This window comes from Chiloscyllium plagiosum, unplaced genomic scaffold (assembly GCF_037043375.1).
Source record: "Chiloscyllium plagiosum isolate Xiang-an unplaced genomic scaffold, Cpla_swu_hap1 HiC_scaffold_30, whole genome shotgun sequence".
NCBI lineage: Eukaryota > Metazoa > Chordata > Chondrichthyes > Orectolobiformes > Hemiscylliidae > Chiloscyllium > Chiloscyllium plagiosum.
Genome location: NW_028270168.1, coordinates 4,057,146 through 4,070,728, shown reverse-complemented (window position 1 = coordinate 4,070,728; position 13,583 = coordinate 4,057,146). Strand labels below are relative to the sequence as shown.

The 13,583-nt window shown below is 41.4% G+C and overlaps 1 protein-coding gene across 2 annotated transcripts in view; it reads left to right on the top strand.

Moving 5' to 3' along the window:
* myom3 (myomesin 3) overlaps positions 1-13,016 on the top strand; it is a 109,652-nt gene extending 96,636 nt beyond the window's left edge. For both annotated transcript variants that reach the window (XM_043717220.2, XM_043717219.2), the window contains exons 34-36: positions 1,110-1,132; positions 5,781-5,836; positions 10,873-13,016. In XM_043717220.2, coding sequence (XP_043573155.2) covers positions 1,110-1,132; positions 5,781-5,836; positions 10,873-11,115 — 322 coding nt within the window. In that variant the 3' untranslated portion in view covers positions 11,116-13,016. The remainder of the gene's footprint in view (positions 1-1,109; positions 1,133-5,780; positions 5,837-10,872) is intronic.
* Positions 13,017-13,583: the final 567 nt, after the last annotated feature.

Genomic DNA, 13,583 nt, shown 5'->3' with positions numbered 1-13,583 from the left:
ATAGTTTGAAATATTACATTTAGTTCCCTCATTTAAATTATTAACATATATTGTCAAGAGCAGAGGAGTTCTTCCCAATGTCCTGGTCAATTTTTAAACACCCCGGCCTGGTCCAATATCTGGGGTCCGAGTACTGATCCTTGTGGTGCTCCACTAGTCACTTGCTGTCATTCAGAAAAAGACCTAATTATGCCTACTTTTTATTTCCTGTCTGCTAACTAACTTTCTATCTACTTCAATATACTACTACCAGACCCATGTGCTTTAATTTTACATTAAATCTCTCTGTTCCTGTTATCCACCTCTCAAACACACATGGTGCAAACCAATTTCTAAAGCATGGCTTTCAAACATATGATTTCAAATATCATAGTTCTATTAACAAGTTGTTAATTACAGAACTGTTAAAAGAAATTCTCCAGGATTGCAAAATATAATCTGCCTTGAACGCTTTTAGTGAAGTTGTAAATGTGTCATGCTGTTATATCCCAGCCACTAATTAGAAAGATAAAGCCTGATAAGTATTGCATTTTTTAAAAAAATCACTTAGATTTATATAGCACCTTTCACAACTTCAAGATGCCCTGTAGTAAGTTATACCCAATGAAACAATGAAGCAATGTAGTATAGCCACTGTAGTAGGTGAAACAAAGCAGTAATTGATGTGAGCACAGAAAGCTCACAACCAGTATGTGATAAAGACCCTACATCTGTTTTACAGATATTGGACCAGAGTGGGGTGTTTAAAAATTGACCAGGACATTGAGAAGAACTCCTCTGCTCTTTCTAGATGAAAGCTATTGTGTATTATTGTGCACCCAACTGAGACAGTAAGCAAGGCCTTGGTTTTACATTGCATCCAACAAAATATGGAGCACTCTCTCGGTAATCCAGGGGGAGTTAACGTGCATTTTGTGTTAATTTCCCTGGAGAAGGACTTGAACTCATAACTTTCCAGCTCAGAGCTGAGACTGGGCCACAGCTGAACCCTCATGGGTAGCCAATAGATTGCTCTTTCTGATAAATCTAAAAGAAACTGTCTAGACATATATGTGCTTCCAACAACAAATTATTAAGTCTTTTCTGATTTTGATATATCTATTTTTCAGGCAGGCAGCGATTGCAGAAAAAAGTAAGTAACTTCAATCAAATATGACCCGCTCAAATACAGAAGAGCTTTCAAATCATTTTCTATCACTGGGATAAAGAAGGTTCAAAATTAAAAAGAGAAAATTTTCATATCTCAACTAATTCCAATTACAAACTTCTAAATGTTTGTTATTTCCTTTTCAAGCCTTTTTCTCCCAGTGAATATCGGCTCCCCTGGGGTGAGAGGTTTTAATAAGGAAGTGGAAAATTTAAGGGTGGGTTAGAAGTGGAGAGGTAAAAGGTAATATAATAGCTGCAATAACTGAGTCTGATTCTTCCCTCGCAACATCTCTGATAGCCTCTGGACAATCCCACTATTGACCAGTGTCAGTAGAGAAATAAAACAAGGAAATGTGAGCAATCATATGATGCTGCAAGTTTTAAAATCTCAAATTTTGTAAAAGCAGTTTCAGGAGCAGGGGTGCTGCGGCATTCATAACTCGGAGGACCTGAGAAAGAATGTTTGAGTAGGAGATATTTTAATAAGTTTTGAATACAACAAGGGACAGTGTTAAGGTTGGAATGACTGCAGTTTTAGAGGAACAGCTAAACAATTGTTTCCCTCCTAAGGAGCAAAGAAATGCACTGCTCAGTTCAATAGCAGCTGTTCTGGTCATAAGATGCATAACGGCAAGGTGACCAACTGTCCTGTATTTAAATTGCCCCTTATTTTCACCCTTTGTCTAATGTCCCTAAAAGTACACCTTCTATCCCTTATTTCTCAAAATGCTATGTGGGTCTGAGTCTGGGGATCACCAGCCACACATACCCCCTCCCCCCCACCACCACCACCACCCCTTTGTCCATTTCACAAGGTCAAGCTGTTCTTTATTTTGTTTCTGAGGAGTTGGTCACCCTGCCCAAGAGGACAAATTGGAGTGAATGCACGTCCACCTACAAGAGTTGCAGTGAATCGCTGAGTCCTTCTAAACTGTCCACCTGCACAACAGCGAGGCTTTGGATCTTCAATGTTCAAGGGGCTTGGAACCTGGCAGCAAAGTGTCTCCACAGTTACAAAGGGTTTTGTCAATGAGAAGGTCCAAACTTTATTTGAGGAACCCAGGAGTGAACTCTGTACCATTTGGAAGGGATGCTTAAGGGCTATTGTATTCAGACTGTATCTCCCAGTTTGAGTGTGGATAACAGCCACAAATAACAGAATTGTTATGTACAAAAGGAGGCCATTTGGCCCATCATGCTTGCACTAGTTCAATTTCCAGGAGCCAATCTCCTGCCTTTCTTCCATATCTATGTACACCAATTCAACCAAACTTCATCCCATTCCCTCTTAAATAGTTCACGATTAATGTTAGTTTTATGTTGTTTTTGTAAGCTCCAGGTTGAGTCTGATTGATCCATCAGTTCCATTAGAAATCATGGGCATTGAAGGAATGACAAGGTAAAACAAGCAGTCATTGCACACAGGTGAACTTTAATTCCTATTCTCTTTGGCTTCCTCCAGCTAGACTGCATGAAGTCTCCTTATAGGCCTTCTCATGATTGTCTGAATCATCCTTGGATCAATGCCGCTTGGGAGGTGTTCATTTCCCATCTCAGTGGGGAGTATTATTGCTGAGGTGGAAATTCCATTCACCTGAATATCAGGAAGGAAAGAGGGTGGGACCTCTTGCTTTGACTCTATTTCAGCACTGAATCTACCATTCATCATCAGAGAGGCAGCCAAAATTAGTGGGTGGCATGTAGCCAGTAACTTGAGTTAAAGAAGCAATTTTTCACTCAAAGGGTTTCCACTTTTGGGAAAAGGTGTTCCAGGGCTCACTTAAAACAGAACTTGTAAAAATCTTATCTTTGTTTTTTTTTCCATTCACCCATGGGAGGTGGGTGTCACTGGCTGGTCCAGTATTTATTGCCCCTCCTTAGTTGCCCTGGAGAAGGTGGGGGTGAGCTGCCTTCTTGAATTGCTGTCGTCCATGTGCTGCAGTAAACTCAATGTTATAAGCGGGAGAAGTCCAGGTTTTGACCTAGTGACACTGAAGGAATGGAGATATATTTCCAAGTCAGGGTGGTGAGTGGCTTGGAGGGGAATGTGGACATTCCCATGTATCTGCTGCCCTTGGCCTTCTAGATGGAAGTAGTTGTGGGTTTGGAAGGTGCTGTTTAAGGATTTTTAGTGGTTTTCTGCTCTGCATCTTGTAGATGGTATACACTGTGGTGACTAAGCATTGGCAGTGGGAGGAGTGGATGTTTGTAGATGTGGTCAACCTAGCAAGCTGATCTAATGTCAAGTTTCTTGAATGTAGTTGGAGCTGCACCCATCCAGACAAGCGAGGAGTATTTCATCACGTTCCTGATTTGTGCCTCGTGGATGGTGGACAGGCTTTGGGGAGTCAAGAGATGAATTACTCACTGCAGAAATCTGAGTCTTTGACCCAGTCTTGTAGTCAATGTATTTATGATGAAGGGCTTTTGCCCGAAACGTCGATTTTGCTGCTCGTCGGATGCTGCCTGAATTGCTGTGCTCTTCCTGCACCACTGATCCAGAATCTGGTTTCCAGCATCTGCAGTCATTGTTTTTACCACCTTTATGTGGCCGGTCCAATCAAGTCTTGGTTCAATGGTAAAACTCCAAGATGTTGATAATGCAAGATTCAGTGATGGCAATGCCACTGAAAATCATAGAGCAATGGTTAGAATCTCTCTTATTGGACATGATCAATGCCTGGCACTTGTGTAATGTGAATGTTACTTGCAATTTGTTAGTCCAAGCATACATATTGTCAAGGTCTGGCTGCATTTGGACATGGGGTTCTTCAATATCCGATGGGTTCTGAATACTGGTGATCCTCACTTCTGACCTTATGATGGAGGGAAGGTAATTGATGAGGCAGTTGAAGATGGATCGGTCTAAGACACTACCCTAAGGCATTCCTACAGAGAATAAAGCTTAAAAATGTGTTGCTGGAAAAGCGAAGCAGGTCAGGCAGCAGTTCTCACTTATTCCTACAGAGAACCCCTGTCCTGGAGCTGAAATGATTGTCCTCTAACAGCTACAACCATCTTCCTCTGTGCTAGGCATTTCTCCAAACAGCAGAGAGCTTTTCCTCTGATTCCTATTGATTTCATTCTTGCTCGGGTTTCTTGAAGCCTCACTCAGTCAGTTGTTGCATTGATATCAAAAGCTGTCCCTCTCCCCTCCCCTCTGGGTTTCAGCTCTTTTGTCCATGTTTGAACCAAGGCTGTAATGAGGTCAGGAGCTGGGTGACCTTGGTGGAACCCAAACTCAGTGTTACTGAGCAGGTTATTTCTGAGCAGATGGTGTGGTAGCACCATTGATGACCACACTTGACTGATTATGTCCACAAACATCCACTTCCCTCACACCAATGCACAGCTGCAGCAGTGTATACCATCTACAAGATGCACTGCAGAAATTCACCAAAGATCCTTAAACAGCACCTTCCAAACCCACAACCACTTCCACCTGGAAGGCCAATGGGATACATGGGAACGGCTATGTTCCCCTCCACGATACTTACCATCATTTTACTGGCTGGGTTGTATTTGTTCTATCTTTTTTGCATACAGAACATATCTTGGCAATTTTCCACACTATATAGATGCCAGTGTTTTAGCTGTACTGAAAGTTTTGATTTGGAGATGCCAGTGTTGGACTGGGGTGTACAAAGTTAAAAATCACACCACTCCAGGTTGTAGTCCAACAGGTTTATTTGGAGGCACTAGCTTTCGGTGCGCTGCTCCTTCATCAGGTGGTTGTGGAGATGAAGGAGCAGCGCTCTGAAAGCTAGTGCTTCCAAATAAACCTGTTGGACTATAACCTGGTGTTGTGTGATTTTTAACTTTTTACACCCCAGTCCAACACCGACATCTCCAAATCCTATACTGTTTGATAGCTTCATCAAGTTGACACCTCATTTTTCGGCATGTCTGATGTTGTTCCTGGCATGCCCTCCTGCACTCTCCATTCAACCAGGGTTGATCCCTTGGTTTGGTGGTAATGGTTGAGTGGGGCATATGCCGGGCCATGAGGTTACAGATTGTGCTGGAGTAGAATTCTGCTGATGTTGATGGTCGATAGCGCCTGCTGGATGTCCAGTCTTGAGTTGCCAGATCTGTTTGAAATCTATCCCATTTAGCATGGTGCTAGTACCACACAACAGGGTGACACTTATCCATAATGTGAAAACAGGACTTCATGTCTGTGACGATTTCAAATTTCCTTCCAGAATAAGCATAAGTGCACCTGATGGATTTTTGAACAGCTGACAATGAGGTCATTATTAGACTTATGATTCTTTGATTTCTTTTTGAAATATCAAGCTGTACCTCCTGAGCCCCGGTCTGAGGAACATTTCCGTGATCTCTGGATTGTTGGTCCAGTGACAATGCCACCTGTCCATCACCTGCATTGAGGTCTCTCATCTTCCTATCATGTTACAAACAAAAGGAAAAGAGCAATCTGGCCTCTGTCAGTAGCTTTGAACAAAAACAGGCATCTGAGGGAAGGCGCCATCCACCCAAACTGTCTCCACTTCCCCCTTACACATTTTTGGCAGAATAAACACAGGACTTTCAAGGAGCTTCTTTTCACTAGGATTCTAATTCAGTCACTTGTTGGACTTCCACCTAATTTTCTATTTTCTTTCTTTCAGATAGAGCTAAAGTGGTCAAGGGTCCACCAGATGTTGTTAACATCATGGAGGATAAGGTAAAGAATAGAAATATAAACTTAGAACAATCAAATTTCATGCAGTATTTTATAGTGCCTGTTTTAATCACTATGCTTACCGCTCAGTGTTTCTTTAAAATTCATTTAGTATTGTTACTTCCGTACAGTACAGTATTTGCTGCCAATAAAAGCATGTCAGCTTTTGTAGTTATTGGAAGACGGGTTTCCAGTTAGTGTTTAATATTTTGTACACAATTTCTGCTTGTGCAGTAAACTAATGGCTCAATTTTCAGAACCATTAGAGTCCTAGAGATGCACAGCACGGAAACAAACCCTTCAGTCCAACCCATCCATCCGACCAGATATCCCAACTCAATCTAGTCCCACCTGCCAGCACCTGGCCCATATCCCTCCAAACCCTTCTTGTTCAAATCAGAATCTGAGGAGTCATGAATGGTACAGAACATTATGCAATCATCACTTCTCACTTTTGGTCGAGGAAATGTCATTGATGAAGCAGAGGAAGATGGGTTGGTCCTAATCATTCCTTGTCCCTCCAAGTACATATAAATCCTATCTTTCATATGTCAGACTCCTAGGTCTTTAGTTTCCAGGCTTCTCTTTACATCAATTCTTATTAAAGGCTAATCCATTCATTATTGATTCAAACTGATTAATTTGATACCTAATGTTTCACACATAGCTGGAATGCCTGCTGTTCATTGAATGCAGCAGCAGATTCAGGGAAGGACAGCTGTTAATACAGATTTCCAGCCAATTTCATACCCAGTCCGTTGGTCAGTGTTCATTTCAGTGGAAATGTGCAGTATGCCTGTCATGCTATCTCGTTTCTGCCATGTGCCTAATTTTACCATCCGTCTCGATGGTTGTACTTTTGGCAAAATGTTTGTATTCCGTGAGTCTGTGGGACCAGTTTCCCTGATAATCTACTAATTTTGATTATATGCTAATTACATGTAGCAGCCATAGCCCTGAGCAAACTTAAAGCCGTTTGTTGTCCCTGTCTCAGAAAAGGAATTGACCATCACCACAGGAAGGATTCCTGATGAAGGGCTTTTTCCCGAAACTTTGATTTTCCTGCTACTCAGATGCTGCCTGACCTACTGTGTTTTTCCAGCACCACTCTAATCTTGACCATCACCATAGCCCTTTACCATGAATGATTTTGCTAACCCGATCAAGAGTTTTTCTCAACAATATCTTGTTCAAAGCAGCAAATTCAAATCGTCATTATCCCAATGGTAATTGTAAAATTACAGCTGGCCCCAGTACTGAGACGGTTGGGTCTTAATTATTCTTTAACCTGTTGAATACAGATGTATCTAATATTCCGGGAGGGAGGGAAGGAGGGAGGGAAAGAGAATGAGAATTGAACTTGCCACAGTCTCACCTCAATCACATTTATACCAAGGAGATAGTGAGCAAAAGGCGGCCAGGTAGCTCCTCCAATGAAATTTGGCAAAATCCCAATAAAATGTAACCCAGCCCAATTCCAATTCATTCTTTACTTCACTTGGAGCGATGGAGGAATTCCAGTGTTAGTGTATATAAATTTCATTCTTGATCTATTGATCACTGTGTCTATAATTTGACTGACAGTCTCTAATCAAAACAATGATTGCTAGCCACACTCTAATCTGTTGTTTGCAATTTGCCTGCAGTTTAATTTTTTTTACTTTAATACAATCTGAGTATTTCTTAATGGGACATGGTCATTTTCAGAGGTCAGATTATTTTGTATATTTAAGGCAATCTTTAGAAAACATAGCTATAGCAGAAGCCTCAGGGATGTTCCAAGTTTTATCATTAAAGGATATATGTTTGTTTTTCTAAATAATACATAAGCAGTATGATGATTCACAATCAATTGCTCATGCTAAAGCAAACCTTTAGTTATTTTAGTCATTCCACAGCATCAAATCCTTATTTGTCAAAGGCACTTGAATGCGACTGGCTCTTATTACTGAAGGACATATGAATGACGTGGAATGCTGGAATTCCCTCCCTAATGACATTGAGGGTCAACCCACAACAGGTGGACTGCTGCGGCTTAAGAAGACCACTCACCACCATCTTCTCAAGCGCACAGACAATAAATGCTGGCCCAGCCAGCGACACCCACATCCCACTAATGAATATGTTTAAAAAAGAAATTGGTCTCATCTACCTGCCATTACAAAGTTATCACAAGCACTTGGGCAAAAAGATTGTAAATCCCTCATCACTTCTATCAGTCAAACTGAGGTGACTGCAAGATGATTATTTTAGTATCTGTGGTATAGAACATAGAAAGGTACAGCACAGAACAGGCCCTTTGGCCCACGATGTTGTGCCGAGATTTAATCCTAATATAAAATATAGCCACTTAACCTACGCACCCTTCAACTCACTGCTATCCATGTGCATGTCCAGCAGTCGCTTAAATGTCCTCAATGACTCTGCTTCCACCACCACAGCTGGCATTCACAACTCTCTGCATAAAGAACCTACCTCTCACGTCTCCTCTATAACTTCCTCCCAATATCTTCAAACTATGACTCCTCGTATCAGTCAATCCTGCCCTGGGGAAAAGTCTTTGGCCATTGACTCTATCTATTCCTCTCATTATGTTTTACACCTCTATCAGGTCTCCTCTCTCCTTCCTTCTCTCTAGAGAGAAATGTCCAAACTTATTCAACCTTTCTTTGTAAGGCAAGCCCTCCATGCAGCATCCTGGTAAACCTTATTTGCACCCTCTGTATCTTTCCAATAGTAGGGCAACCAGAACTGGACACAATATTCCAAATGTGGTCTCACCAAGGACTTGTAGAGCTGTAGCAAAACCTCTTGGCTCTTAAACTCGATCCCCCTATTAATGAAAGCCAAAACACCATATGCTTTCTTAACAACCCTATCCACTTGGGTGACAACTTTGAGGGATCTATGTACTTGCACACCCACATCCCTCTGTTCCTCCACACTGCCAAGAATCCTATCTTTAATCCTATATTCAGCACTTGAGTTTGACCTTCCAAAATGCATCACTTCACATTTATCCAGGTTGAACCCCATCTATCATTTCTCAGCCCAGCTCTGCATCCTGTCTATGTCGCGGTGCAGCCTGCAGTAGCCCTTGATACTATCAATGACACCTCCAACCTTTGTGTCATCTGCAAATTTACTAACCCACACCTCAACCTCCTCATCCAAGTCATTTGTAAAAACTACAAAGAGCAGAGGCCCAAGAACAGAGCCCTGCGGGACACCACTCAACCCTGACCTCCGGGCAGAATACCTTCCATCTACAACCACTCTCTGCCTTCTGTCAGCCAGCCAATTCTGAATCCAGACAGCCAAATCTCCCTGTATCCCATACTTCCTGACTTTATGAATGAGCCTACCATGGGGAACCCTATCAAATGCCTTGCTGAAGTCCATGTACACCACATCCACTGCTCGACCTTCGTTGACCTGTCTTGACACCTCCTCAAAGAACTCAATAAGATTAGTGAGGCATGGCCTGCCCCTCACACAGCCATGCTGACTGCCTTTAATCACACTATGCTTTGCCAAATAGACACAAATCCTATCCCTCAGAATTCTTTCCAAAACTTTGCTGACCACAGACGTAAGACTGACTGGTCTGTAATTGCCAGGGATTTCCCTATTACCCTTCTTGAAAAGAGGAACAACATTCGCCTCCTTCCAATCCTCTAGTACGACTCCTGTGGAGAGCGAGGAGGCAAATATCCTCGCCAGCGGTTTAGCGACCTCCTTTCTGGCTTCCCGGAGCAACCTAGGATAAATCTGGTCCAGCCCTGGGGACTTATCAATCTTAATGTTTTCCAAAATTTCTAGCATATCAACTTCATCAATCTTGATCTGGTCCAGCTCCTCTAATGGTGAGATGCAGCACCTGAGTTCCTATTTGAAACGACGATTATACCTGCATTATGTTGTTTATGTAGCTGGTTGATGGAAAGGTGAAATAATGTAGTGTGAAAACAAGACAGATACATGCAATTAGGAATACTGGACATGTGGAAGGTTATTAGCAACATTGACGCAGGAGGCTAAATGGTCTATTTCCACGCCTTGATTTCTATAACATGTGACAGGAAAGCAAGAGCCCCCAAAGAGTATTCAATGTGATACTGTGGAGTTTATCTATATGTGAAATCCTGCCTTAACAGTCCAATTTATTTAATGCAATTTGTGAAAGGGATAAAAGAATTTGTGAGGAAAGAGGGACTGAGGGAATCAAATAAACATAAAAAAGAATAATTAGAGGTAGAATCAAACAGTTATTAAAAAGGAGAAAGCAAAACATTATTACAACTATCAATATCCTTTCTCCCCACCAGCACCACCACCAATTATAGTATAAATGCTGACCTTCTGCACACATCACATCAGTTCTGATGAATCGTCATCTTGACTCAAAACATTAGCTTGCTCTCTCTCCATGGATGCTACCTGACCCACTGTGATCTCCAGCATTAGTTGTTTTCAGTGCAACTGTTTTGAGGAAATCTCCAAATTTCAGGTTCTTTAATATTCCAGTGGAATCCTTTAGTCCTAGGGTGGCACAGTGGCTCAGTGGTTAGCACTGTGCCTCACAGTGCCAGAAACCTGGGTTCAAATCCCTCCTCGGGCAACTGTCTGTGCGGAGTTTGCACATCCTCCCCGTGTCTGCGTGGGTTTCCTCCAGATGCTCTGGTTTCCTCCCACAGTCCAAAGATATGCAGGTCAGGTGAATTGCCCATGCTAAATTGCCCATAGTGTTAAGTGCATTTGTCAGGGGTGAATGTAGGGGAATGGGTCTGGGTGGGTTACTCTTTGGAAGGTTGGTGTGGACTTGTTGGGCCGAAGGGCCTGTTTCCACACTGTAGGGGAATCTAATCTAATATCCTTCACAGATATTAGATACAGCAACAATGGTGGTGTGACAAATTATTTAAAGAGAATGTTGACTAAATTCATGCTAAAATATTTTTTGCTGTGAAATAATATACAGCTGAATTATACTACAGTAACCAAAAAGTAAAATTAAAAGATTTTATTGTTTTGAACAGGCTCTGTGTTTGTCCTGCACCATTTCGGGAGATCCCATTCCGGAGGTATTCTGGATGAAAAATGATCGTGCAATCACTTCTGGAGAGCACTATCAGGTTGCTGTTGACAAGATGACTGTTAACTTCACCATTCAACAAGTCACCTCTGAAGACTCTGGAAAGTACAGCATATTTGTAAAGAACAAATATGGTTCTGAAACAGCTACTGTAACAGTAGGTGTCTATAAACATGGGGAAGCGTGAGTAAATTTGAAATAGAATCTCTAGTTCAGGATTTAGAATAGTCGAGCATTTAAGGGAGAAGGCTCACTGGCAAAAAAACTTTTTTGTGAAATATTGAATTCCAGAATGTTATAGTTTGTGGTGTTTTTAGTGCTTTGGTTCTGAAAGTAACATGGAAATTTACAGCTAGGTATCGAGTGAGCTAGAAATCATTTTGATGAAATGATGGAGATCAGTATCTCTCAAAGTGACAGAGGGGGACAGCATTTCAGAAAATCTAGGAAATTGGGAGTAAAGACAGAGCCTGGGGAAGATAAATTTTGGGATTTAAAGAAATTCTTCAGCATCAATGAAACTAAGTTCGAAAGAAAGTTGGAAGCACTTCAGAAAAGAGAAGAAACTGAGATTTGATGAGAATGCAACAACTGGGCTTCGATGGGAAATGTGTCAAAGGCTCTTTCTTGATGTAACAACTTCTGAAATCCTAGCTACCTTCTCATTTTCCAAATTGCGGGAGTTGGGTTTTCATTTTAACAATCTCAGCATTAAAAAATATTCGTCCATGAAGCAAAAGAGAAAATCTGATGAAAAGGATCATGTGCTCTTTAAGAACCTGTCCTAGATTCACCTGCACCTGTTCCTGTGAAAATGGTGATGATGGAGAGGAATAGGGTTAGGGTTAGGATTAGAGTTGGGTTTAAGATTAGAATCAGGGGTAGGGTTAGGGTTAAGATCAAGTTTGCAGTTAGAATTAAGAGCAGCATAGATGTGTGTTGCTAAACCCAAGAACTGAAATTGGCCACAGTCTATGCTGTCAGTTGTAGCTCAGGAATCCTGAGTGGGAGTGCAGGGATTTTGAAAGGACATCATGACCTTTTCTCAAGTGTGCTGAATGCTTACCAATACTTACTTTCCAAACTGTGATTCACTGCTTTTAATAAACTGATCACTTCCACTGTACAAATTTATGGCACATGTAGGAAATTTGTCCTGATCAAATATGCTACATGCATTCAAAAACTCTCAAATATTGGCATAGTGGATTAGACACAGACCTTTCTCTTTAGGATCTAGATTAACATCCAGCCCACATTAGTAGGATGACAATACACTTTTGCTGATTATTTGAATCCTACAATAAATATGTTTGAATGCTATCGTTCCAATTCAAGTGTAAAAACAAATTACTGCAGAGGCTGGAAATCAAATAAAAACTGAAGGGACTGCTTTGAAAAGCTCAGCCACTCAGGTAGCTTCTGTAGAGAGAGAAACAGAACGTTGTAAGTTCAATGAGACTCTTTCAAAGAAGAGTCCTGTTCTGCTTCTGCCACCATCGATGTTGCCAGAGCTGCTGTTTATGTTTATTTGGGTTTTTTTGTCTGCTTGGGTATGGCCCCATATTATCCATTTCCAGCTAACACTGATTTAGAGAATGGAAAAAAATTGCACTAATTTAATGTGGCGTGTTCCATGGGGCTGGAGTATGCTTTTAGAATCATGGAGTCGTAGAGATGTACAGCACAGAAACAGCATGCTGTTATGACAGGATCAAGGAAATTAGTCTGCAGCAAAGCCTGCAATATCTAATCTGGGATTGTCAAGTATGTAGGTGTCTGAAACAGTGAGTGTTCCATTCTCCAAGATTAACATTTTTACATATTTCTGAGGACAACCCGCACTTAACGTATTAGAAATTTTCAAATTGCAACCCAGCTTAAATATCCAGGCTGTTGTGCCAAATGAGTACTGAATAAAATTTGTTTCCCTACCTCAGAGGTTGAAGGTAGTGATAACACTCAACTGTGAACAGACTTTAAACTGAGCAGCTTTACCTCAGCAATTCTGGATAAGTAGGCAAAAGTGAAGACTGCAGATGCTGGAAACCAGAGTTTAAATTAGTGGTGCTGGAAAAGCACAGCAGGTCAGGCAGCATCTGAGGAGCAGGAAAATTGACGTTTTGGGCAAAAGCCATTCCTGATGAAGGGTTTTTGTCCGAAACGTCGGTTTTCCTGCTCCTCAGATGCTGCCTGACCTGCTGTGCTTTTCCAGCACCACACTAATTTAAATTCTGGACAAGTATCCAATGAGAGCTCTCTAGAAATGGCCAAATGTTTGTGGAGCAAGTCTGATATGGATGTTGTAAAAACAATGACTGCAGATGCTGGAAACCAGATTCTGGATCAGTGGTGCTGGAAGAGCACAGCAATTCAGGCAGCATCCAAGGAGCTTCGAAATCGATGTTTCGGGCAAAAGCCCTTCATCAGGATGTTGTACAATTACAGAGATAATCAAACAGTGGTTTTCACCATCATTTCAGCAGCTCCTACTTCTGCCACTAACTTCTGTTTACACATGAGCATCATAACAAGTTAAATTGTTTTAATTTAATTGTATTATTTGAACAGGGTTGTTGCTGATTTGTTATGCATCACAGTAATAAAGCTGGAAATGATTTCTGTTCTATCATTAATTATTGAGAATATTAATCT